At 41.3% G+C, this 26,744-nt stretch overlaps 1 protein-coding gene across 1 annotated transcript; it reads right to left on the bottom strand.

Annotated features, from left to right (window-relative positions):
* Positions 1-43: 43 nt before the first annotated feature.
* LOC141796775 (1-phosphatidylinositol 4,5-bisphosphate phosphodiesterase zeta-1-like) lies at positions 44-26,359 on the bottom strand. The gene is made up of 11 exons (XM_074678040.1): positions 26,170-26,359; positions 23,454-23,655; positions 20,382-20,526; positions 19,907-20,059; positions 16,818-16,988; positions 16,533-16,692; positions 14,210-14,326; positions 10,517-10,702; positions 7,166-7,309; positions 506-655; positions 44-261 (listed from the first exon to the last, which is right to left on the bottom strand). The coding sequence occupies exons 1-11, from the start codon at positions 26,357-26,359 to the stop codon at positions 182-184; spliced, it is 1,698 nt and encodes a 565-aa protein (XP_074534141.1). The 3' UTR covers positions 44-181.
* Positions 26,360-26,744: the final 385 nt, after the last annotated feature.

Genomic DNA, 26,744 nt, shown 5'->3' with positions numbered 1-26,744 from the left:
TTGGTCTTTTCCTCTGCAGCACAGGGAGGAAAAAGCACATGTCTCTGACAATAAAAGTGGTGTTTTTACACAAGGAAATGTTTTTTTATTTGTCTATTTTCAGTGTTTTTGCCACTGAATCATCCACGCTTCTTTATCGGTTGGCGTGGTGTGTGTTCATGTGTGTGTGTGTGAGCTGTTTTTAGTAACAAACAAAGACAAGGAGAGAGGCTGGATCCAGGCTGCATCCGTCTCGGGACCGGAGAGGTACCCAACGGTAGCCTGGAGGTGGAGAAGGGAAAGAGGACGTGAAAAGAGATGTATGTAAAGCTGTTAAAAATATGAACATCACTTTGATTCGTAAAGGAAGGATTTTCAGAAAAACAGGCAAACACACCGAGCAGAAACCAACCTTCAGTAATGCTGACACTGAAAAGAAGCACAGTGATGGTCACCTGATGTAATTTAGCTCTTCATCTGATCCCCCTGTCTCCCCCCTCTCCCTCTTTCAGTCCATGCAGCTCACCTTTCTTCAGGCTGGTGAAGGGCAGGGTGTACTGGCCCACGAAATCACTGCTGAGGAAGCCGGTCTGGTCTCTGACACAGAAGCGGATGAGGCAGAGCTCGGGGACAGTGATTGTGAAGTTTATGTCTGAATCCCAGTGAGGACTCAGAGCTGTGAGGGTGAGCAAGAAAAAAAGTGTTTATGGATCAACAAACATTCTGACATATTCATAATATACTGAAAATCTTAAGGAGTTAGATGTTAGTGTGTAGTTATAGGCTGACATGCTCCACACTGTGCTGCTTTCTTTAAGCTCAATATTTTGCTTATGTGTCCACAATTTAACTGCTTTGGTTCCTCACTTTGAAGCTTCGTCTCTAAACACTACAGGAAGGCGGCTGTTTTCGATAAAACAGCTCTAAGCTACCGACTCCAAACTCCAAACAGAAGTTAGCAACTAGTCAGAGAACTCAGTGGAGTCAGCTGTTTTTCTCAGTGGCTCGTTGACACAAAAAGAGAGTTTTATGCTAGCAGGTAAAAAAGAACAGCTCTGTAAAACTATTGCCCTGGGTGTTTTAGATTGGACTACTTAAAGATGTGACTGTGGTATCAGCTTCATTGGAGGATGATTGTGTGAGGGATGTGTTGGCAGATTGTCTCTGCTGCCCTAAGTGGCTGAAAATGTCATGACATGTTAGGATTATTAAAGCTCCTGGGAAGAGTTTTTGACTGGGGTTGAAGCATTCTGAAATTACCAGGGATGCCTTTAAATGACCTGAAAACAAAAACAATCACATCACATCAAGGTTGCTGTTTGCTGTATTTTCGCCTGATGCTTGAGGAATCGTTGGACAAGTTTCCATTTCCCAAAGAAAGAATTCAAAGATGGACAGATGTTTGTCTGTTTAGATTTGAAAATAAAAGAACAGGAGGAGAAAACCTGTCCGTACAAGATCAGCAGATCAGAGATAAGATGTAGGAGAGGCACCAAACTGGCACAAACAAAAGAATCGTCTCAGAAGCTTTAACAAAACTGCATTATACATCTGTAGATTAGGATGTCCCGATATTATATTTTCACTTCCGATACGATACTGATACTGCAGCATTGAGTATTGGCCAACACCGATATTAATCCGATACGATATCAACATTAAACATGCATACTTTTATTAATTATTTTGTAGTATGTCTGTCATGTTAGAAAAGGCTTGACTAAGTGATATTATTCAAATAAAGAACAGTAGTCAGCAACAGTAGGTATGAGGAAAAACTGACCCATCTATTATTAACCAATGGGTAAATTCTAACATTAAACATTAAACATAAGAATATACTAGTAATTGAATAAAACAAAGACTGAATTAGAAGACCCAGAAAACAACCTAAATAAATCAAATAAAAACAGCAGGAGTGGGGTCTGGAATGGACTGCTTATATCAGAGATTTTAGATGCATTCCGATACGATACCGATATTTGTTTTTTTTGCTGATATCTGACCGATATCCGATATCCGATATCAATATCGGACTGGGACACCTCTATCTGTAGACTGTGTATACCTGAAGCATGAGGAAATAAGTTTTTACAGGCTTAATCTAAATGTGACTTCAGTAAAATGTGAATGTCAGAAGATGTCTTCCAGTTTTAATTTTTGTTATAAAACATTGTAGTCTCATGGTGTCAAAAACTACAGTTTCTGCTCCAGTATCTGACACAGTTCTGTCTCTCTGCAACATGTTCCACATGATGCAAGTCATTTCCTTAAAGAGGAGCTAAGTGATCTTTAAAGGGGCTGTGAGGATTATCTGGATAAACTAGTGTTTATCTGGGATATAGACTCAGTTTCCCATGAGCACTTGCACCTACTGTTGTGAAGACATGACTCTTAGCAAGGCATTTATTTTGAAGCAAATGTTGTTTTAACGTGATAACAACCAAACTCCATAAACCCAGTTTGTAGCACAGTTTAGTTTCTGGCTACAATAAACACTACTCACAGTCCAGTGCTCTATGGCGTATCTGTAACATGTGACATCAGTGAATCCCGGTTGTGTCCTACCAGTGCTCACCAACTCCAACCTCACCAAGCAGAGCTAACGTAACCTTACTCTTCATTTCATTGATAGACTCTCAAGTTTGAACAGACCATTGCAGTTACTGCATAGTTGGAATATACATTATCACAAACAGCTTAACCCATGTTTTAGCCCGTGCTGTATCACTCTCCTGTTTAGCATTCTTCTTCTTCTGTCCTTTTTCTTTTTGCAAGTTCAGCTCTATAGTGCCCACCATTACTACGAAGTGAATCCAACTTTTTTCTTTTTCTCAGCAGAGAAAAACACAGATCTCTCTAGCACTGCTAACATTTGCTGGCTGGTGTGGTGTTGTCATAGTGATTTTACCGTGCCGTAAATGAATGCAGTCCTGACCAGGAAGCTGAGAAATAGCATTTTTGGAACTGATAATCTCATTTCAAGTTATGGATTATGATCTAGGGCTCTGTTTACACCACAACGTTTCATCTGAAAACGCTAAAACGCTGTGAAAACGCAGTGAAAAAAATCTGCGCTTACACGGAAACACTGGGGGACTGAAAACGCTGTAGTAAGCATGCCAGGCCTGTAGGTGGTGCTTTAATTGTCTTGTCCAGAAGCCGCTTTTGGGAGATGTCCACCGAAGTAGAGTTGAGCCGGTCATCTGGTGTATTGGTGAATACGAAGTAAAAAAGTGGAGCAAAAGATGCACATTTTGTTGAAAGACAGTCAGCAGATTCAGCAGCACAAGCACAACACAGTAGTTTGCGATGATCGTATATCAGAAAAATCTCACCTTGGAGGCCGTTTTCAAAAGTTTGTGTTTCAGGTCGGCTGAAACGCCGTTTTCATGTAGATGAAAGGCTAAAATGCAACAAAACTTTTGCGTTTCACCCTAAAACCGTGGTTGTGTAAATGGCCCCAAGGAGTTATCTAGAAGTGAGAAATTTTCAAGATCACTAAAAGTCCTCACAGTCCCTTTAACTTAACATTCATTAGATGTGTTTTTTTCCTTTTATTCTTTAGAAATCATTTACTGTGTTTACAATCACTAAAGATATACAAACAGTGAATTTAGAATATTTAAACCACCTTGTGAAGGTTTAAGTTTTTTAAATGTCCTGCTTTCTGTAACAACAATAAGACCATGAAACCAACCAGATACTGTTTGCAGTATCTTAGCTTCACGCATAAGTATGCTAAGATTTAAAAAGCATTTCAAACAAAGTTTAGCTGAGGCCAAAGAAAATGTCAGTGGATTTGCAGGATTTCAAATTGTAATTCAGATTTTCTGTTTCGACTGGAGGAAAAATCCTCAAAGATTCAAAGATTTTTTTTTTTGGAAACTGACATGATTCTGATTTTAAAACTGTTGACTTTAGGATCAAGTGTTGAAGCTATCAGCAGCAGATCTTGCTATTCATGAGCACATTTATCAGACCAGGGAATTCTTGACCGCTCATGATAAGTTCTGATACATTTTTTAAATTATAAAATGAGGAGAGCAAACAGAGAAAAAAAAATACTGAGTCATCTTTGCTGCTGCTCCACATCCCTTTCTGATTCAAAACAATTTCTCTGAAGCTCCTCTGGCACGTCCGAATTTTAATTTAAATGCACATTCATTTGTATTCTCCAGTGACCTTATCTGTTTCATAGTGTGAAACGATTTTATGATTTATGCCCATGCATAAGTGCTCTGCCCTCCAGGACTCGTGATATCGCTCCCTCTCTCCTACTCTGTCTCAGCTCAGCAGCCGCAATCCAGCGTTGCATCCTATCAATTTGTCTTGATATGAAATTCATCGTCACGTTTGCCTCTTTAAAGACAAAAATCCAGTTCACGTGCTTCTGACTTCACCACATGTTCTGTGGTAACGGTAGCAGTGACAGCCATGGGATTAGCCTCCACTTTTTCAGTATGTAGCTCAAAGCGAATTTAAGACTCACATGTCTTCATGTTATCACCATGAACAATGACCCATGAGCCCTAATGACTCAAAACAACAAAAAATAAATAAATTCATGCTCCTAATCACAGCTCACTTCAGCACAGTTTGACTGTCAGCTCCATGTTTCCAGTCAAAGCTTCAGAGCATGACAGACTCCTCTTCAAAGGAAATCCACTTTTACATTTTGAAGAAACTCATCAGCACATTTCTTCATAGAAACCCAACAGCAGCTTACTGAGAGATGGATTTAAAAAAGGGAAGAAATAACCAAGACCAGAAAACGCTGCTGTCACAGAGAGCTGTAATTCTCTGTCACATTTCAGGTGGTTTTCATGTTTTCACTTCAAGGTTTACACAGCTGTCCAGTTCAGTGTACGGTAACATGGCAAGATTCCACATGTCAGTTAAATTTGTCAAATCCCATGAACCTCAGCCTGGATGTTAAAGGATTATGGAGACTGAACTCTTCCTGTTGTTTCTCTTAAAAGTCAAACAAACCAGTGGGTAGAAATATCTGGAAGCTGTTTCTTCATCCTGCTCGTTTGACACCTGCTCTGTGATCACAAACAGAATCATCCAGTCCTCTCCTGCTGGTCTCGTTTGCTTTTGTAGGTCACACGGATGCTTCAGTAATAATTTCAGTCTGTTTCATAACCAGTTAGACTCCTCTCAGAAACTTTGCTGTCTCCCTCAGAAGTGTTGCAACATATTTTAATCACAACATGATGGGGTCAGAACTTTAAACATCTGAGTTTTTTTTAGACCTATAGCATCCCCACCACCTTTACACAAGCAGGCTTTATCCTGGTTCTGTTCAGGAGCTGATCCAAAATCAAAAACAACACGATCAGTGAAGCTGTGTAAAGGGGCTGTGAGGAGTTTGAAAGTGATCTTGAAAAAGTCTCCCTTCTAGATATATGCCTTATTGTAATCCACACTTTAAAATGAGATTATCAGCACCAACATTGCTGGTTACAGGTTATCTTAAGTAGCTGCTTCTCAGCTTGCAGCCTACAAGAGCCAGATCTACCAGATCTACGGCACATCTAGGTCTCTCTGCTAACACCACACCGGCTGGCAAAGTTGAGTAGCGAGAAGAAATCAAACATAGAGATCTGTGTCTTTCTCTGCTAAGAAGTAGAAGTTGCTAGGAGCCGCCCTGTTGGTTGTGGCTGCCTGTTGCAGAAGCCACAACCTTGTCTGTTTTCCTGTAATTCGTCATCTCTTTTTTTGTCATCTTTGTATTTAGAGTGGGTCATTATTTTGTGTGGCTCATTTGTTGATCATGGACACCAAACTGGTTTTGTCTTCAGTGATATTTTTACTATATTTGCTCCTGTGTTTGTCTGGAGATCCTACATGTAACCATGGCTGCATTGTTTGCATGTGAAATCAGCTGTTAGCAGCCTGTAGCATGTCAATGCTAACTGGTGCAAGGTCTGATGTTTTCCCACAAGGTGAGGAGAAGGAGGTGAGGGCAACGTGCTGGTTCTCAGGTGTGAGCTAAGAAGTGACAACATCAACCTGTCCTTCCATCCATCGTTTTTAGGCACACAAGACCCATCTATTCTGTTCTCTATTCTAAGGAAGCTAAACCAGAGAGTGATTCGGCCCATGCTAAAGGCTAATTGGCCTTTAGTTTGGGCTGTATCACTCTACAACACAGGGGCTAAGCTGAAACTTAAGAGTTTATCAATAAAATGAAGAGTGAGGTTGCGTTAGCTCTGCTTAGTAGATGACTGACAGGACACAGCTAACCAGGATTTACTAACTTTACACATTACGGACAAGTCTTAGAGCACCGGACTACCAGCTGTGCCAAATATTAACAGCTACTGAACTACACACACTTACACACAAACTGACAGTGTTTACTTGTTGTCACGTTAGCCTACAGATACGTCGGAGCACCAGGCTGCCGATGTCACTATATGTAGCCAGCTGCTGCAACACTTGCTTGATGTCACGTTTCAAACCATAGCACTACGTAACTGTACTGATAAATGCCTTACCTTGGTGCGTTGTATCCAGTGAAAAGTTGTCTTGAACAAAGACAATCTGTTTTGATCTGATTTCCATTCAATTCCAAATCAAATATATACCTCACTAAAAGTAATTGACGACAGTGTACAGAGACTCCGGGCCACTAGGTGGCGAGTGAGTGCAATTAAAACAGATCCTCCACATAGCATCTTTAAATTAAGCATGTCAGCATGCTAAAAGTAGCATGCAGCACAGCCACACTGAAGGGTTAGCATGCACGGGACTCTCATGAAAAATGACCTTTGTGAAAACAAAAATTTGTGCCATTCTCAATTTTTGGCCACAACTTTAGGACCTGAGGATGTCCTGAAATGTACAACCAACTATACGCTGAATATTGGCCTGTTTATTTCCTTGTTCTACAGCAACCTGTTGTAGCTACAGTAGCAGCATACTTTTGTCAAAGTCTTAAATCAAAATTAAGAGAGAAAGTATTGACTGATGTGCCCTCGTTAAAGGTAAAAGCATTTGATGAGATCATTAAGATTTATGTTACAGTAACTTTTGACTTCAAAGGACTTTGAGCTCATAACTTAGAGGCAAGAATGTTTTGAAAATAAACCACGCAAGCTTTTTAAGTTGAGCAGGAAATTCAGGTTTTGTCTGATGCAACCTCATTACATGATACAGTTTGTTCAGCTTTACTTACAGTTTCCTTTGACAGTGTGTGTGTTCTTTCTCCGTGAGTCAGACGGGATCCCATGAATCTCGACTCTGACGAAAGGGTCCAGGGCTTTGCCACTCCTCGGTACAGGTAGGTTGGACCCACTAATCACCTGTAGACACACAAAGACTGAGATGCAGTTTGGATGCTCATACAGAATGTATAAGAAGGAAATCAATGTCAGGGAAGAACTATAGACATCAAGAGGGAACAGGGGAAAAAGAAAGGAGCACAGAGGTGTAATTACGTTGGTCTGGGGAGAAGCAGGCTTATCTGCAGTCCTCTCACACTGAGCCCCTTCCCCCTGACTCTGATCAAAGACAAACCTGCATGTACTTATCACGACATGCCCTGCTTGGCACTGATGGAGCTTTGCACCGTCCAGCTCAGAATTAAAGATCCTTTCCTCTCCAAAAGATACCGACAAAAATCCTGCTCCATGCTCTCTCTCCGCTACAGTGATCCACACTCCTGAGTGTTTGGAGAAATCGTTTCATAAAGCTCTGCCATTAAAAACACAGAACATTTCTTTTCTTTGACGGTTTTATGCTAAATAGACTCATAAAAGCTCAAGGGGAAATATTGTTTTCCTGAGCAGATGAATAATTTATTGTTCTACAATTGAAAACCCCGACCCAACCTGAGTTACAACACCGAATGCTGCCCATGACTCTGATTCCCATTGAGCTGAGAGCAGAGACTGCAGAGTTTTCCCTGAAGTGATCAAATAATACAGAATGCTGATGTGAATAAATAAAGGTTAAGTTTTCCCTGGGCTTCTAAGAAAAAAAAAGAGCACAGCACATTTATATTTCATATACTGTGCAAGAAGATGTACAATGTGTGCATACTGCATTAGAGACTCTGTGTGATGTGCTTTAGTTTAACTAGTGAGGGTCCATGCATCCTCATGAGGGGCTGTCTGAGAGGGAGCTGCTTCTTTACTTTCTTTTCTTCTCTCATCAGTTAACAGAAAAGCAAAGATCCACAGTGGAGAAACGCTCTTATACTTTGCTGGACTGCCTTTAGCTTTGATTACAGCATGCATTCGCTGTGGCATTGTTTCGATAAGCTTCTACAAAGTCACTAGATTTATTTCCATCCAGTGCTGCATTAATTTTTCAACAAGATCTTGCATTGATGATGGTAGAGTTTGACCGCTGTCAGTCAGCAATCAGTGAGGCTAACTGGAAAAAGGCTTCAATTTACTATGGAGCATAAAGACTGGACTCTGGAGCAATGGAAGAAAGTCGTGTGGTCTGATGAGTCAAGATTGACCCTGTTCCAGAGTGATAGGCCATCAGGGTAAGAAGAGAGGCAGATGAAGTGATCACCCATCATGCCTAGTGCCTACTGTCCAAGCCTTTGGGGGCCGTGCTATGATCTGAGGTTGCTGCAGTGGGTCAGGTCTAGGTTCAGGAACAGTCTGTGCTCAAAGAATGAGTTCAGCTGACTACCTGAATATACTGAATGACCAGGTTAGTCCATCAATGGATTCTTTTTCTTCCCTGATGGCACGGCCATATTCCAAGATGACAATGTCAGGATTCATTGGGCTCAAATTGTGAAAGAGTTCAGGGAGCATGAGACATCATTTTTACACATGGATTGGCCACCACAGAGTCCAGACCTTAACCTCATTGAGAATCTTTGGGATGTGCTGGAGAAGGCTTTGCAGAAGCTTATTGAAACAATGCCACAGCGAATGCGTGCGGTAATCAAAGCTAAAGGTGGTCCAACAAAATATTAGAGTGTGTGACCTTTTTTTCTAGTGGCAGTTTTTTTTTGGTTGGCAGATTTATTGAGCTTTAGGGGAGGGGTTCCCAAACTTTAAACCTCACCATTCCAAAAATCGTGGTAAAGGAGACCCAAAACCCCCGCCATGGGATTACACTAACAGGTCAAGATAAAAAAGAACCAAGACAGGCCCAAGATACTTACTTGAGCTTTTTAGTGGAAAATTAGACCACCTATTTGTACATATTAAGTTGTTCCCAAAAAACTCTGCTGCCACTGACACCATCAGTATAGGGATGTTCAATACCACTTTTAATGCAGACCGATACCAGTACAAATACTTCTTCTTGAGTACTCAACGATACCAAATACCGATACTACTACTAGTACTTTTGATACATACAATTTCAATGAACAGTGACAGATCATTTTGATCAAAGACAGCACAGTCACTCTGCCATTAAATCCAATTAAAACACAAACAACTCTCTGAGTTTAGAACTTGTTTGAACAATATTAAAAATATATATATTAATAGTGCATAATAAAACTAACAGCTTTCAGAGAGTAAGTATTTTTTAAAGTAAACTAAAGTGCAAAATAAAAAAGTTTGACTGCTACCCCCCCTGGTTCATTCATATTGTCTGAAAAGGACCCGGCGCACATTTGCAGCATCTAGTTGCGAGGATAACTTGCCCGACATGAGATTTTTTTGCCCAGAGTATCTTTTGCTAGTATCTGCATCCACCTCGAGTACCGATACCTTGAAAAAAGGCTGGTATCGGTCCAATACTGATACCTGGTATCAGTATCTGGCCGTCCCTACTTCAGTATCCTGTCTTTGTCAGCTTGGAGCCACATAGCAACAAGAAATATGGAAAAAGATCAAACATTTTCTGTTATGTAAAATTCAACCCCTGTTTTGTTCACATTTTTACAATAATGGATAAAATACATGACCAGAAATAGCTTTTGATTTGGAAAGCATTTTGAGACCCCACTTGTGAAACCACTGCTATAGGAGACTGACTTTGAATTTCACCAAGTTTGAATCATTCTGTGAGTTGTAAAGAGTTTCAGATATCTCTGGACATTTTTCTCCTCAGACGCTCTCATGGTTGTTTCTTTGTAATTGGACAGCAAGAAGTTAAACTTGAGCTGTTGTTCTCGTGGCGCACTAATGAGATGCTAATTGATGTCACTGTTTTCTATAGTGCTTCATTACCTCTTTGTCACACTGCTCAAATTTACTCAGTGAAAAGGTCGGCTGTGATGGTGCCCAGCATGTTGAAATAATGGAAACCTGATGATTTATTAATTGGATTGTGTGTGTAATTGTATCAGATCACTGGTCCCCCTCCTTTCAGTAACTTTCTCTGGGAGATAATCTAATTAAACAGGCACTCTCAGGGAGTTTGCATCATCCCCGGTTCACAGCATCCCACAAGAAAGCTTTTTAAGGCAGGCTCTGTTACACAATCCCTGGGTCATGAGGCACAGACACACATGTACACACACATAAAACAGATGCACACAGCCTTGAAACATTACACCATAAACCATGAATCCAGCTGGAGTGGATTATTTAGCATTCAGTGCTCTGTAGTTGTACCTTTAGCAGCAGGTGTGTGGGTTTGATGCCGTGCTGGCTACAGGCGGGATCAAAGCTCCTCTGACTGGACACGAGCACCGCCGGCTTCAGAACGTATCCACAGCCGCCGTTGTCCTGGAAACGGCCATCATTAAGGTCCATGGGCAAGCCCAGAGACTGGAAATTGAGAGCCACTGAAAAAAAGAACACCACAAACAATCATGGAACAGGGACACAGAGGAGCCACGGAGAAGAGACAAATTAAATTTTAGGAAGAAAATTGAGAATGAGAAGCAGCATGAAGTGCAGACTTCAGTTTTTGAGGTTTCTTTTTCATTCAGCAGTCGGGAGCTCAGTTGTACAATGACTTGAAATGTTTCTGCAGCAGTGGTGCACGTTGCATCAGGGACACATTGAAAATCACCAACTGTGCAAAGAGAGCATCTGTAGAGTTTGTTCTGAAGTCTGGAGCTTTGTGCCGCCATGTGGGCTGCTCACGCCGTGTCTCCGGCGACATCACTGACTGAACATTTAAGATCACATGTGAGATTTGACAGAAACAAATGAAATCTTGCGTTAAGCTGAGGTTATGTTTTTCCAGGGTTAAACTGTGAACACCTGTGACACTGCAGCAACATATAATAAATGTGGAACCGCACTTCTAATTCTTACCAGAAGATTGCAAAAGTCTTTGGTGAATTCACTCTACGTTACAGGCTCATCCAGCTCTGAATATTATTTGTGCTGCAGTTGTGCAGAGTTATCATCTGCACAGCTGATTTTGCATCAGGGTATCAAAGTGAAGACAAGAAGATTGACAGGTAAGCTGACCAAAACACAGCCAGACAGATCAGGGTTGTGACTTTAGGTTTATGGAAAACGACTCTACCATATGGTTTGACAACATGTAGAATGATTAGTACTCTCTGAAGCAGAGGTCTGCTGAATGCTCATTCTGGACTCTAAACCACTGCCCAACAAAACCTGAGCTTTGACCACACAACGATGCAGGGCAGAAGAAAAAAGAACACATTCTGCGAGGTGCAAATCAATTTGGAAAAGTCGTGATAAGGGCCAGGAGAGGACTCGCTCCAGGGGAGAAAACAGATGAGGTGGTCGGGCTGTGGACTGGAATGAAATGTTCCTTTCACTGCTAATCGACAGGACAGTCAGCCAGGTTGTTCTCTTTGAAGTTTGACAACTTCAGTCTCCAGACTGCTGCTGCTGGATTATTCTCAATGTGTAAGAAAAAAAGACTGTGAAATGGATTGTGGTGCTTTTTTAAATGTGTGTGTGTGTGTTGAAAACTTTTTGATTCCTTTTATCACAAGGAGTTGGAAGAAGAAGCTTTATGTTCTTATTTTTTCATCTGATCTAAAATAGAGACAAAATTATAGCCATAAATCTTTTTTTCCATTTCAGTAAACAGATTCAGTCTCTGTCCAAAACTTCCCATTTCAACCTTTCAACTTATTAAATATGAATTCACACAATTATTAGATTCAATTCTAATTAAGTATGATGAGATATGAAGGGATGAGATAATACTAAGATATAATAAGATGCCATTCCATACAACACAATTGTCAAGCTATGGTTGGATTCAGTATGGGTTGGCAAAGCTGGAGCCCATCTCAGCTGTCATAGAGTGGGAAGAGTGCACCTAGGACAGCTGACCAGCCAATCACAGAGCCAACACAGAGACAAACAACCATCCAAGCTCATACTCACACTCACAGTGAGTTAACAGTGATCAATTAGCTTAACAAACATGTTTTTTGACCCACACATAAAGAGGGAAAACATGCAAACTGGACATGGAGAGGCTCCTTCTCAGCTGGGAGTTTGAACAAGGAAGCCCCCTGCTGTGAGACAACAGCTCTATCCAATGGGCATATGAAGATCCATACGTAACACTTTAACAACAAGCAAACTTTGTAAGTCTGTAGTGTAGTTTAGTGCCCCAGCTATATTTAGTGCTACTCACAGCCCAGTGCTTTGAGACATGTTCCTAACGTGTAAAAACAGATCATCATTATGTTCTCCCAGTGCTAAGTAAACCATACAAAACCTCACTCTTCATTTAATCATCACAATCAGGTCAACCCGTGTTTCAGCCTATAGCCCATGCTCCATCACTCTCCTGTTTATCTTTCTTCTGCTCTTCTGTCCTTTTTCTGTCACATCACTAAAGAATCAATCACAGAAATTGTTTCCAGCAGACTGAAACACAGATCTCTCTTCTTACGATCAAACTTCTTCAGCCAGCGTGGTGTTGTCATTGAGACTTCAACGTGCAGTAAATCAATCCGCTCCTGTCCGACCCCATGGAAAGCTAAAGAATAGCATTTAGGATTAACATTTTTTGGTGCTAATAATCTCATTTTAAAATGTGGATTAGGATCTTTTATGTATCTTGTAACAGTCTCTTCAAGGTTGTTTGATACATTTAGGCCACATATACACAGAGAGTCCTGCAAAGATTCTCCCTTTGTGTTTCCTAAAGCCACCCGCATTTACATGAGGATGGCATGAAAACGAGCCGTGTTCATACAACTCCAAGAGGACAAGTCACGACAATGTAGTGGCCATGCCAGGCCAGTAGTAGGCGATGTGGATATATGTGTGTATATATGCTACTCAGCCATCATTGTTGTGTTTGTTCTTTCATTTTCTGCCATTTTATTGAGTGAGACGGTTGGCAATCCAACCTTGAGGCGCATTACTGCCACCAACTGGACCGGAATGGCTTAACTGGAAGTTGTGGCTGCGTGTGCAACCTTCACCTGAGACTGAGAGTGGGCATGGGGTGACGTCAGCGTTTCACCCTGAATCGCTCTGCTCTGTGTTTATACGAGGCTGGATGAAGGAGCGTTTTGAAAACTCTCCACCCTGGAGAGGTTTTTCAAAAGTTTCCGTTTTTGGACAAAACACAAAGTGGTCTCATCTAAATGCAAGCCCAAAACGCAATGAAATGTAATCGGTTTCAACCATTTTTGCCGCTGTGTAAACACAGCCTTATACATGCAGGTAGGATGAGTTTTAATTTTAAAGCGTCAACATTGATTGCAGTTTCCATGTGTCCTGTCTACATCTGTGTCTTTTTTAAATTTCTGTGTTACAGTGTTTGTTCACCCTGCTTTCCCTGGGAATCCTGTATTTTTATGTCACACAGCTGTGAATTCTGGGTAATTCCTCATACTTACTGCAAGTATTCCCACTTAAGGAAAGGCTGCATGAAAAGGCTCAAAAAGCCAGCATGAGATCCCTCATACAGTTGATTATCTGAGCATTTGTACATGTGATGGTAGGAGATGACTCACATTAGACGTGTGTTTGTCACTCATTATGTCATGATCTTGAAGAAGGCCAGAGGAGAAAACGTCATGATATTAAAATAAACTGTGACCAGGATGTGTGAAACTCCTCACTCAGAGACTATGTATGAATTCATGCTGCATAAATTTTACAATGTGTCCGAAGCATGAATTGACCTTTTCATATTAAAATTGGTCAACGTTTAACCAAAGGTGTGAAAGTCGTCATTGTTAGGAAGTGAAATTCCATCCATAAATCAATATTGATGCTGAACATGTGCATGTAAGCATGTAATTGCACTTCCACTGCATGTTTTATGTCTCCACACAGACGGATGGCGTCTTTCGTTTTGGATGGGCACATACTTGTTCTCTGCAACTCACCGAGTTGTGAGCCGACGTTCCAAAACTCCTGAGGGTTGTAGTTGGAAGAAGACGTCCTTGAGCCAGCCGGGTAAATCCTGCTGAGGAACTTTTGGTTATGCCGAACAAAATCTGCACCTGTGAGGGATTAAAAAACACACACTTAAATGTCAAATGACTCATTTGTCCACTGACTCAGACTTCACAGATGTCCTCACTGCTCTACAAATCCTGTACATCTTAGTGGAACAACTAAATACTTTTGGGCTCTGTGATTCTCATTTGACTCTTCAAAGCTCCTCTTTAAAGGTTTGTTTAATCAGTTTGCTGTTATGTAGAGAGAATATTTGAAAAACATGGAAACTCCTTCATCTGTGGAACAAATCTCTGAGTCGTCTAAAAAACTGGTCTCACAGCTCCAGTCTGTGTGTGTGATGGTAGCATCCCTGCAGGGCCGGGTGATGACATGAAACTATTGAAGGCTTTTACAGCTCACATTGCTCATGCTTTCTTCCAACCAGCTTAAAGTGTAGCTGTGTATCTGTTACTGTGTCACTCCTCCTCAGCTGGAGCACATTTCTTTTCCCTGCCGTCTCTGTTTCTGTGTCGCTCCAACATACTGCAGCACAGTAGCAACATGGTGCTTCAATTGTCAAGTGTTTGTTTCCAACCTTTCTGGCTGTTCACCTCCCTGAGTGGTAAAATGATCAGGTATATTACTAAACCTGCAATGTTGAGCTTTACTGTTCCCTAAAACTGCTCCCCTGAGCTGTGTATGTTGTGTACTATGTGCTTCCGCTGTCACATGCTTTCCCTCAATCAAATCATTCGCTCCCATGGACTACAATTCCACTGCTATGCAGACGACACTCAAATTTATATTTCCACAAAAACCATCACTCCTGATGTTTTTTCTGCCATCACAACCTGCCTCATCAACATAAAGACCTGAATGGACAGCAATTTCCTTAAACTCAACTGCAATAAATCTGAGTTTGTTATAATCAGCCCAAAATCCCACCTCCCCTCTACCCTGGATTTTTCTGTCATCATTGATGGTTGTGCAATCACCCTTGCCCCCTCTGTCCGCAACCTTGGCGTTACCCTGGATCAGACTCTCTCCTTCAAATCACACATTCAGTATCTTCAAAAAACATCAAAAACAACATACTTAACAGATACAGGGATGAAATATACTCTTGACCTTGAACCTGAAATAGAAATATAAACCAATATAATAAATAAATAAAATAAATAAAAGGGCAAAATAAAATTATATCGAGGAAGTGTTTCTTTTGGTGTCGTTTTCTTTGATGATAAAATTTTGCACTTAAGTTTGCACAAGTAATTTTACAATTAAGAATTGCTTTATGTATCGTTATTCCGTAGAAGAAAAAAATATTATTATTGTTTTTATTTTTGTTATTTTTTTATTTATGTATTTTTTTGCAAAGCTAAAGGCATGCTGGCTATATTTTAGGTTTTTTGATCTAGTTTCTGTTTTATCATTGTGTGAGTGAAGGGGCAGATACCATAAGACTTTTTCTTCTTTCTGCCCCTTTTCATTCATTTTAAGACTTATTTTCTTTGTATTGTACTTATATATTTTTTGTTGTTATCAGGAATAGAATAAAGACAAACTAAACTCAACATCAGGAACATGCCGAGAAAATCTTTTTTCCACCTCCGCAACATTGCACACCTCCGTCCTACCCCTCTCCTTCTCCGCCGCCGAAACCCTTATCCATGCTTTTATAACCTCAAGACTGGACTATTGCAACAGCATTCTTTTTGGCCTCCCCTCCTTAGATCTTCAAAAACTTCAGTATGTTCAGAACTCAGCTGCTTATTTACTCACCCACTGCACCCACAGCTCCCGTGAACACATTATACCTATTCTCCGGCACCTCTACTGGCTCCCTGTCTGATATTGAATCATCTTCAAGATCCTGCTCACCACCTACAAAGCTCTCAATAACTTTGCTCCCCCATACCTTGCATACTTCTTATAACGTCACTCCTCCAGTCACCATCTCAGATCATCAGACACCAACCTCCTGACTGTTGGCGACACAGGCCTCTCAGCTGTTGCCCCAACTCCCTTCCATTGAACATTCGAAACTCAGATTCACTCCTCTCCTTAAAAACCTAACTTAAAACCCACCTAACGTTTGTTTTCTTTAAAGCGCTCTACATAAATCTGATTTTTTTATTATTAAAGTGGTTTATGTTTTTAGACCTCCGCAGAGCTCATCATAATGACTTTTCTAAAATATGAAATTCATCACTCACATCCTTTAGAGCTTTATAATGATCCCTCTTGTATGAATAACACCTGTAGTACCTGAGGCTTTAGCCAGCCTGCGAGCTTTCTTCTCTGCCGTGGACGTGTTCTCGCAGTAGTTCTGATTGTCCCTGGAGTAGCTGAAGCTGATGAACTTCACAGACCTGGTGTAAATGACGAGGTCAGATAAAGCCTCTGCCACCACCACCTTCTTCTTCTCCTCGTGAAGAGCAGAGACAAGAACAGATGAGAGAAAAACACTCAAACTTCACCTTTGTGATCTTTCTTGCTGCATGTGCTCAGTGTCTATTTTTCTCCTCTGAAACCTCCCTGACTTACTTTCACCTTTGGCCCTGACTTTCTTGGAGACCAGAACTTAGCTTTGGTTTGAGGCTCCTCGTCCTCCTCCTCATCCTCCTCCTCCTCATCCACACTCTCCTCTGCCTCTGCCCCTGCTGCCTCTCCTGTCTTAGTATTTAGCTTTTTATTCTTGATGAGGATTTTGTACTGCAGGTCCTTTAACCCAGAGGAAAACACATTCAGAAGGAGCTCACACATGAATAAAAGCAGACGTGACCATAGAGTTTCAACAGTCAACAACTTCTCACTCCATCCTTAAAGGCCCTGCCAGGTTTGTTCAGAATCGACAACGTTTTTACAGGATTACAACCCCATCTCCCATGAGCACTGTCACCCACTGTCCTTTCTGACTCTTGCTGATTCTACAGAGAGGGTCTCCTTTTTAACACAACGTTTCTTTGTTCAAGACCACATTTTAAAAGATGAAAAGCAACAAGGTGATGTACTTATTTGCAGTTATGTGGCGCTATTTTTTGAAATGTGACACCAAGCAGACTTTTTAAATTTAGTTTGTTGCGTAGTTTACAGAAGATAAGCAGACTGTCTGTTTAGTGTTATCTACAGTCCAGTGTACGGTGGCCAGTAGGTGTCAGTTGATTTGCAAAAGCTACATTACAAGTGCAAATGGAACGACGCAACCGAAGTTAAAAAAGTCGGTTATCCCAACAGACACAAAAAAGCGGTGAAAGAAAGTAAAACATTGTTTTTTAAACTTTAGCAATAGCTGTGTTCCCATTACACTTTTTTCAAAATTAAAGTGATATTTCTGAAGTTTTGATAAAGAACAATTTCACCTTGTCAGTGTTTCCATTATGACTAGAATTGTGCACAACTTAAGTAAAGTAAAACACGTCCGTCCAGACACTGCACTCGTGATGATTCATTAACATTAGTGTTTTTATTCACTGGTCAAACTGTCAGCCATGATCACGCCAACTCTCTCTCACACACACACACACACACACACACACTCTCCCCTGCTGCTCTCTGACTCTGACCCCTTTGCATCGCACCCAAATATCTGCACTGAACAGCACGTACAAGGAGGTGAGGGAGGTGCAATGTTATGACAACATGACATGTTTTTGCTAAAAAGGTGTTTCCATTGCACTTTTGCAATAAAGTTCAATATTGAAACTCCTGAAAAACCACGTCACGAGAGCGTAAAACTTTAGGGAAATTTAAGAAATGGGGTGTTTCCATAACCATTTCTTTATTGCGATATGTATGTTTTGAGCAATTCTAGGTGTCACGGAAACGCAGCTAGACATACATTAAGCTTTTAGCTAGCATCACCTTGTGATTTCCTTTATGATAGTTATATTTCCATGGTATTAACAGGTAGTGTGTCATCTTATATTAAGCTTTATATAGCAGTCATGCCATAACGTTAGCATTACAGCTATATTTGTCATACTTAAAGTACAAAAAAGAGGTTTTACTTTCTTACACAACTTTTCTGTTGGGGTAACCGACTTCTTTCAACTTCCGATATGGCTGTTTTCCCAATGTGCTGTTTGCATTTGTGTTGTGGCTTTTGCAAATCATCCGACACCTGCCGACCACTGTAGCTGTGCCTTAAGATCTGTCTGTTGCCTTGAGGAATCTGTATTTACCAACTCCAACCTCACCATGCAGAACAAACAGAGCCTTATTCTTCAATGATAGACTCTCAAGTTTGAACAGACCACTGCAGTACAACTGCTGCATGACACTAAGATAAAACACAAACCAGCCTGCTCCTCCCTCGTTCACTGAAAATGTCATTTTTTAAAAGAGTCATCCAGCTTTTACATCCACACTAGTTCATTCAGTCACAGGCAGACATCAGCAGGGCACCAAATCACACATCTGCTGCTGCATTTCACCCTCCCTGCTCTGAATCTGTTACTCCTCTTTATCACTTCTTAGACAGATGAGGAGCAATATGTTAATAAGAGTGAAAAAAAACATGATCTAGACTTGGAAGCAGCTTCATGGTAAGCCACACGACAGGAAGTCACCCTGTCAGCATCAAATAGTGTTGGCTCAGGCAAAATATGCAAAATAATTACAGATCTGCCAACATTAACAAGCTGTAAGAGTGTATACAGAATGGAAATTATACTCCTCAGAGCTGTACTCATTCATTTTTCCCTATAGTTACACCAAATGATACAGTATGCACGTCTAGAACACAGGCTTTGCTTACATTGGTGTAATTTAGGAAACCATATAAGGGTTCTTGAAGAGACTAGAAACAGCATAAGAGGGGACTTGCTAATTAAGCATAGTTAATTTCTAGTTCTAGAATAACAGAATGAAGGAAAACTAGAGGGAAAACTATAGTTTTGAAGAATCTGTAACCTTGATCTTGTGGTGAAAGGGACTGAAGAGCTCTGAGTATTAGATCTTTCATAACTGGACAGTAACATGTCTGATTGTACAACATGAGAACTGATCCATTGGTGAACAGAGAAGATAAAACCAGAAGTGCTGAGGCTCCTCGATACGCCAGCCCCTCCCAACTTCTAAAGATAAAAAAAGGATACGGGATGAAAAATCTTATCTGCGCACTCAGGATAAAACACAACCCTCTGCAGTGACTTCCAAAGCAGAGGAAGTCAAAGGCAGAACAGGAAAAAAAACCTTTTCACCCTCGTCATCATATTCAATAGATCACAGTGACTGTTGCAGTATCTTGCAGGGCCAGTTGCACCCTGACAGGGTGAGGAAAACACTTCCAGAAGAGACCCTAAAGTGGATAATCTAACCTAAGAATTCAGCACACTTAGGGTGATTGACACTTTTCAGGATCAACCACGTCACATCAGACTTAAAGAGGTCTAAGAGGCTTGCAAATGCTGACGTCCACCTCCCCCAGTGCATGATAGAGGCCCACGATGCTTCAGAGAGAGACTAATGAGGCCTTCTGTGTCGACAGGAAAGTCTTTTGTTCTCTTTGTTTAGCTTTGCTATGACAGACAATGAGGATTCACACAAACAATCATCATCATCATCCCCAGCAGATCTGACATTAAACACAGATTGTGCCTCTGATTCACCACCACAGCTCTCACTTCTCAGAGTCTTACGTTTGGGCTTGGGAGATCTCCACTGGTTTGGTGATCCAAGGGGGCACGCAGCAGCTTGTCTCCCAGGATGGAGATGAGGTACTGGGCCATGACCTCTTGCTGCTCCTTGGAGCAATGGTTCTCTAATGACAGGATTACTGGGTAGGCTGACACCTGCCAAGGAGTAATAACATCAATGAAAGATGATAATTCAACCCCTATTTGTTACAATTAGCATCAACCTGGATCTACTCCTCTCTCTGTGTGCTCTAAATAATCCAGACACTTCACAGAGAATTTCCTGAAGTGCATGAATCAAAGACATCCGGCAAGCAAAGCATAACGATCAGAAGTTATATTAATTAGAGCAAAAGCAGCTACAGTAGGAATGAATCCTTGAGTATTTCACATGCAGGAGGGAATACAGAGTCAGATGCCTGGGGCTGCACTCCAGGATGTACATGTACATGTCATGAAAAATACCGTAACATGTTACCTCGAAGGCATGTTGCTCCACAGTGGTGATGACATCCTTAAAGAGTATCTTGGTGGTCAGGGTGTAGCCATGGTAGACTACAGGCTCCATGTCTGGCCCATCCCAGCAGTCAATCTCCAGACAGCGACAGCCTTTCCTCAAGGCGCTGTGCCACACACACACACACACACACACACACACATGCACAGAGACATGAGCATGGGATGAGGCTATAACAAGCACTCACAAATACCAGCATGAGAAATAACAAGTTAAATTTGGAGCCCGCACTGAGCTCTTAACTTTCCATGAATGACTTCAGGCTGCAACATGAAACCATCATGACCACTTTCATACATGTGATAATTACAATTTACCAATACATGTACGTTATTTGTCTAAAATACTGCATTTTAACAGATATTCCTTCCCAAGTGCATTAAAGCTGTATGCCCATTAAAGACCAGGCAGCAAAGTTTTGATTTCTGTGTAAACAAGTTATTTTACCTTCACAGAATCCAGAAGAAAAAATGTGATGATGCATTCTTCACCTCTCATACAACATTTAATTATTCAAACTCCTGTCATTTTATTGAAACAGATAAATAAGGAGTTATGGCTCTTTTAGGTTTATTGATATTTCACATTGAGATGATTGCAGGCATAAATATGAGCCCCAGGTGAGTATATTTGACAAATTTCAGTCATGGCAATGTGGCTGTACTTATTTTCTTAACCTCACTTCTCATCAGTTTTAATCTCTTTCATTCTAAAATTGCTGTGCCATTTGTTTTAAATAAGCCAGCCCAACAGTGTTTTTCAACCAGGAGGTCTAGGAACATTTAGTTACCTGTAAAACAGTCCCAGGATCTACATGATTTTGGTGAATGATGCAAATTAGGCCTGTGATGTATAAAATAAAAGGTAATTGCAAAACACCACCACACGAGTAGGTTCAGTACAACACTGCAAAAAAGGCCATTCAACAAAAATGGCAATTGAATTGAAAAAAAGAGACTGGCTGGCATCTTTGGAAGGGGAAAGAGCCTGAAACAGCTTTTAGCAGTGCTTGAAGCACACTTTTCCAAAGCATGCCAAAGAAGAGAACTGAATCGTGGTTAAGCACAGCACATTTGAAGTCACACTGGCCATATGATCTGGGCTTCAGGTTGAAGAGTGCTTGAGCATGGCACGGTTTGCCAGTCTCCATGTTGTATCCTACTCAGTCTGTGTGTATGTATTGTATGTAACCCATGTGGGATTTTGTAACGCACTCCCTGGAAAGCCTAAAGCAGGCTGCTTGGCTAACCCAGGGAGCAGGTGCCCTGTCAAGGATTTTGGGCCCCATGAAAAGAAATACTGCTGCGCCCCTGTATAGCCGGCCTCTAGGCCAACAACAGATTTTTATGCTGTTAAAATAAAACTGTGCATTTTAATAATATTTTTGACTATCATTTCCTTTATTTGTGAAAAAAAACATGACAGTGTTAGGGGAGGCACTGAACACTCTGAATACTTTGGAATTTAGTTTCATTTATCTACTGAAACACTGATTCTCTAAAAAAAAATGTCAAAGGCAATCTCTTATATATTATATTATGTGTATCATTTTGACGGAGAGAAACTGATTAAGTATGGGCAGCTTCCCAAACGTGAACAGTCAAATGTAATAATACAGAGTTTTCTTCAAAAATATGAGCTAGGAGAAAAGTGAGCTAGCTTAAAACCACTTAGTTTGGAAACAACTACAGGCTAATGTTTCAGAACTTTCCCACAAGAACCAAACCCACCGTTTTTGTGGAAAAACTGGTTGACAAATTGTTATCTCTTTGCTTCTCTCTCAAGCCTGGTCCTCTTTTCTCCTCTTTTTTTGGCTTCTTTTCTGTGGGCTTTTTACGTCTCTGTCTCTCTTAATGAAGCACTAAGTTGTGCGGGTCAGTTGAATGGAAGGAGCCTCCAACCAATCACTGAGCAGCTGCGCACAGTGCGGCTCTCCAACTAGGCGGACTGAACCATTTTATGTTAAAATGAAGGGGAGCCCGTTGAGAAATGTTTCCAAAACAAATAAACGTAATGTTGCCAGTACAATGCAATAAATAATATACGTTTTTGATATCAAACTAGCAACATAGTGTGGTATCATTTTTTGTCAGTATATAATTTTATTAGGGGTCTTTCTGGGCCCCTGTCAATGATGGGCCCTTAAAACCCCCCCCTCTTTTTTGGGCGTCCATACCAGGGGGTACTCTGAAAAGCAGAGCTTTAACGCCAGCTATAACTGTATTTCCATTCGGTAATGAATGGTTCAAATCTATGACAAAAGTGTTCCTGACTGAACACTGTTAGTAGAAACAGGCCATAAGTCAATGATGTTAGGAAGGTTTTGTACAATCAAGACGCAGTTCATCCGTTATTTTTATTAATATAAAACATTTTACAGCTAAAACATTAAACTAAAAGTTTCAGTGACAAGATATCAATTTCATGTTCCAGCAGCTCTAGCAGAGGTCTCTTCCTGATTTTCACAAATGCATTTGGTTATTTTCTTTCTCCTCTTGTCCGCCCATGAAGTGGTGAGATTTCTAAAAGCTTTCTCCTCCTGCCACTTCACCCTCTCAAGATGATTCTTTTATGATCTAGTGAGTAAACCAGGGCTTCCAGGCCGCTAGTTTGGAGGTTTCCACTTCACCAGCCGGCCAGGGCTCTCAGCACTTTCACAGGGACCATAAATACAGCACTTCTGCTGCCTTCAGCCCCTTTCGTAATCACCTCTATTACCTCATGAAAGGACCACAGCAATTTCATCGTCTGCCTCAGCACGAACAGGCCAATGAAATGAGAGGAGAGAAGAGTATGCAGATAACACACATGTAGGTGTTGAACCAGAGGATAGTGGACATTTTAGATGTGTATGAAAGCCAAACAGTGTTTGAATTGGTTTTGTCACTTGTTCTGAACAAGATGAAATGTCAGGAACATAAAAAATGATATAGCAGACAGGTTGTCGACCAATTTAACCTGTTTATGGAATTCCCATAGGAATCATGTCAAAGTTATGGAGGAACAAAAAAATGTTTAACAAACTAAACATACCAAACATAAGCATCCAGGTGGCTCTTTCCTACCAGCTGATCTCCAATCAGGTAGGTGTTATGGGAAGAAGAGATAAAGTAGCTTGAGAGGGGTTGGTCCATGTCTTGGTACACTGATGTGTGTTCCTGGTTGAACACAGAGCAGCCTTTGGACTCCATATACCTGAGGAACCCTTCAAATGTCATGGCTCTGTTCGTCCGGGCTGAAAGAAGAGGACAAAGTCAGTCAGCATCAGCTCTGCCTCAAAGCGCAAAAAGAAGTCGAACTAAAAATAGAAAATAACCAGTCCAGGTATATTATCCCCCCATGTGTTCCGAATGTAAATACATTAAAGTATCAAGCTATCCTGAAGATAAGCATGTCTCACTGGAGAGCTCAATGCTACATGCTGTAATGTGGTAAACAGACAGAAAGCATAACAGCAACATTTACCAATATAAGCAGTAAACAGCAGCATATGCTCAGAATTAGCATGCTAACATTTAGGACTAATGAACACAGCAGACATCTTGGTCTCTAATAACAGGTAAATACAGCATTTTTGGTGAGCTATCTAGGGCATATGTTTGAAAGGAGCTGTCATTATCACCACAGTATCATCTATGCCTTTTCTGCGAGCACATGTTAAAATGTCAGCTGAAGCTCTCCATGCTGGTGTGCTAAAATACAGGTTGCTGACCTGCTCTCACCTTGTTTTTGTCACAAGTGGGTTTGATGGCAGCATTTATGATGTGTAAGCTCTGAGTCTAATATCCTGTGTTAATGCAAACCTGGTGTGGCTAGAATATAAAGGGTCAGCTGCCTTGAGTTCCCACAGCCCAATGGTCCCACAATGTTCACACATTTTTAGAACATTTTCAAAATTATGTTTCATGTCCCTACATTTCCCTTTAGTTTAAGCATTACTCCCCCAACAAGATTTTTTTAAAAGCACTTTATGATAAATGAATGAATGAATGAATGAATTGTTCTTTTTTATAAGGAGTAGCAGAAATTGTCACAATCACAATCATTACAGGAAGAAATAGAATGGACTGATTGAAAGGGGTTTCAGCCAAAACAAAGCTTAAGGATGCCAAACCTTTGATTTCATGCCCTGTATTCAGATGAACAAAAAGTCTCAGAGGTGTGAAAATTGTGGGCCTGATTCGGAAAAAAATCTTGGAAATGTGGGAACACACACTGGGCTGAGGGACTGTTGGGCTGTGGGAACACTGAGCTGTAGGACCACAGGGCTGTGGGAACGTTGGGCTGTGGGAACGTTGGGCTGTGGGTCCATAAGAGGGTTGCGAGACACTGGGTTGTTGGAATGTTGGGCTGTGGGAACATAGGGCTGTGGGGACATTGGGCTATAGGAACAGAGGGCTGTGGAAACATTGGGCTGTGGGAACATTAGGCTGTGAAAACATTGGGCTTTAGGGCTGTGGGAACATTGGCTGTGGGAACATTGGTTATGGGAACACTGGGCTATGGGAACATTGGGCTGTAGGAACACTGAGCTGTAGGAACACAGGGCTGTGGGAACATTCTGCTGTGGGAACACTGGGCTATGAGAACATTGGGCTGTAGGAACACTGAGCTGTAGGAACACAGGGCTGTGGGAACATTCTGCTGTGGGAACACTGGGCTATGGGAACATTGGGCTGTAGGAACACTGAGCTGTAGGACCACAGGGCTGTGGGAACGTAGGTCTGTGGGTCCATAAGAGGGTTGCGGGACACTGGGTTGTTGGAATGTTGGGCTGTGGGAACATAGGGCTGTGGGGACATTGGGCTATAGGAACAGAGGGCTGTGGAAACATTGGGCTGTGGGAACATTAGGCTGTGGAAACATTGGGCTTTAGGGCTGTGGGAATGTAGGGCTGTGGGAACATTGGTTATGGGAACACTGGGCTATGGGAACATTGGGCTGTGGGAACATTGGCTGTTGGAACACTGGGCTGTAGGAACACTGTGCAGTGGTCTCTTAGGCTTACTCCTGAATATAGCATGGGTCAACTTGGAGCATTGCAGCCTCAGCTCTGTAGACAGTGGCTTATTGCTACCTGGCTGTGTGTTATTTTATCAGGGAATTTCTACCCTGGTGTAGCATTGCTTTTGTAGAGTGTTACCACTCTGAAATAAAAGCTTCTGATGAGGTATTGCTAATATGAGGCACAAAATGAATCCTATGGCAAGTAGCCTAAAGTTGACTTTCATAATGATGTTCTATGTGAAATTAACCCAGCAACAGTGTAATTCTGCTTAGCTGTAAGGGAATAAATGCTAACTTGGCATCTGCTCTGAATTAAATTAATTTATTTATTGAGTTAAGAGTAAGCTACAAATGGATCTTGCTCTTTACTGAACATCAAAGTGAGAAATGTGAAATCTCTCTAAGCAGCAGCCCATACTTGTAAGCTATGTGTCACTGTGTGCCCATTCTGCTGCCTGTGATGCTGTTAATTTGCCAGCAGTGAAATTACACTTGATTCAAACAACATCTGGTCTACTCTGCTTTCCTTTCTCCATTTTTCCTGTCACTTCAACCTCCTGCCTCAGGGACACAGCAGATCACTGTGTCAGTCAGGCACCTCTGGAGATCAGGCCCTACCTTCTGCTGTAACTAATCATCCTGATGTGACAAAGCTTCAGTGCGTGAAGAAAACATCATTTTTTAACTAACAGTAATGAGCAGAAAGTATCCTGACATAATCCACAGCTCTCCCTTCACTTACCTGTCTCCTCAATCTCAAATCTATCAATCAAACTCTCCACCACCTCCTCGTTGGCTGTGAGCTCCATCTGCTCCCTGTGGAGGAACCTGAGGAGAGCACAGGCGGGCAGAGTGGTCTGTCCGCCGGCGTAGGATTGGTACAGTTGCTGAAATTCAGCTCTCCTGGAGGAAGGGGGCTTGTTTTTCTTCATCATGCCCTGCACACATCATTAAAGCCTCATCATCTCTTGCTGTTAAACTTGAGAAAAAACTCTAAACTTTTTTTGAAACTTCTGAAAATCAGCATGGAATATTGAGAGGAGTAGCACTAATTTATTTAAGGTTTCTGTCTACACTGAAAATGTAGCGTGATGTCAGAAGGAAGAAAATCTTGAATTTAGGTCCATTTGAATTATACAGTATTTCTTCAGATTATCCTTTATGTTGTCATATTGTAGATATTTTAAACTCTTTTTGGTGTTTCAAAGGCACAGAACATCACTTGCTCTCTAAAAATATACAGGAGATAGGGAATGGAAATGTCAGCTTGGTGATGTACCTCAGCTTTTTACCTGCGCTCACTGTTGAAACACCACT

This window comes from Halichoeres trimaculatus, unplaced genomic scaffold, assembly GCF_033239565.1.
Source record: "Halichoeres trimaculatus isolate MK-OKI-2021-1 unplaced genomic scaffold, fHalTri1.1 fHalTri1_scaffold_10, whole genome shotgun sequence".
NCBI classification, from domain to species: domain Eukaryota; kingdom Metazoa; phylum Chordata; class Actinopteri; order Labriformes; family Labridae; genus Halichoeres; species Halichoeres trimaculatus.
Note: the sequence above shows the minus strand (reverse complement) of the source record. Positions and strands in the feature narration are given on the sequence as shown.

What these genes read in the sequence shown, in the direction of transcription:
- LOC141796775 (XM_074678040.1), bottom strand. Translation starts at nt 26,359, where the DNA reads ATGAAGAAAAACAAGCCCCCTTCCTCCAGGAGAGCTGAATTTCAGCAA. An exon ending in ATTTGAGATTGAGGAGACAG is followed by an intron (nt 23,656 to 26,169) that starts GTAAGTGAAGGG and finishes CTCTTCTTTCAG; the next exon opens with CCCGGACGAACAGAGCCATG. An exon ending in CAAGAAAGTCAGGGCCAAAG is followed by an intron (nt 16,693 to 16,817) that starts GTGAAAGTAAGT and finishes GCTCTTCACGAG; the next exon opens with GAGAAGAAGAAGGTGGTGGT.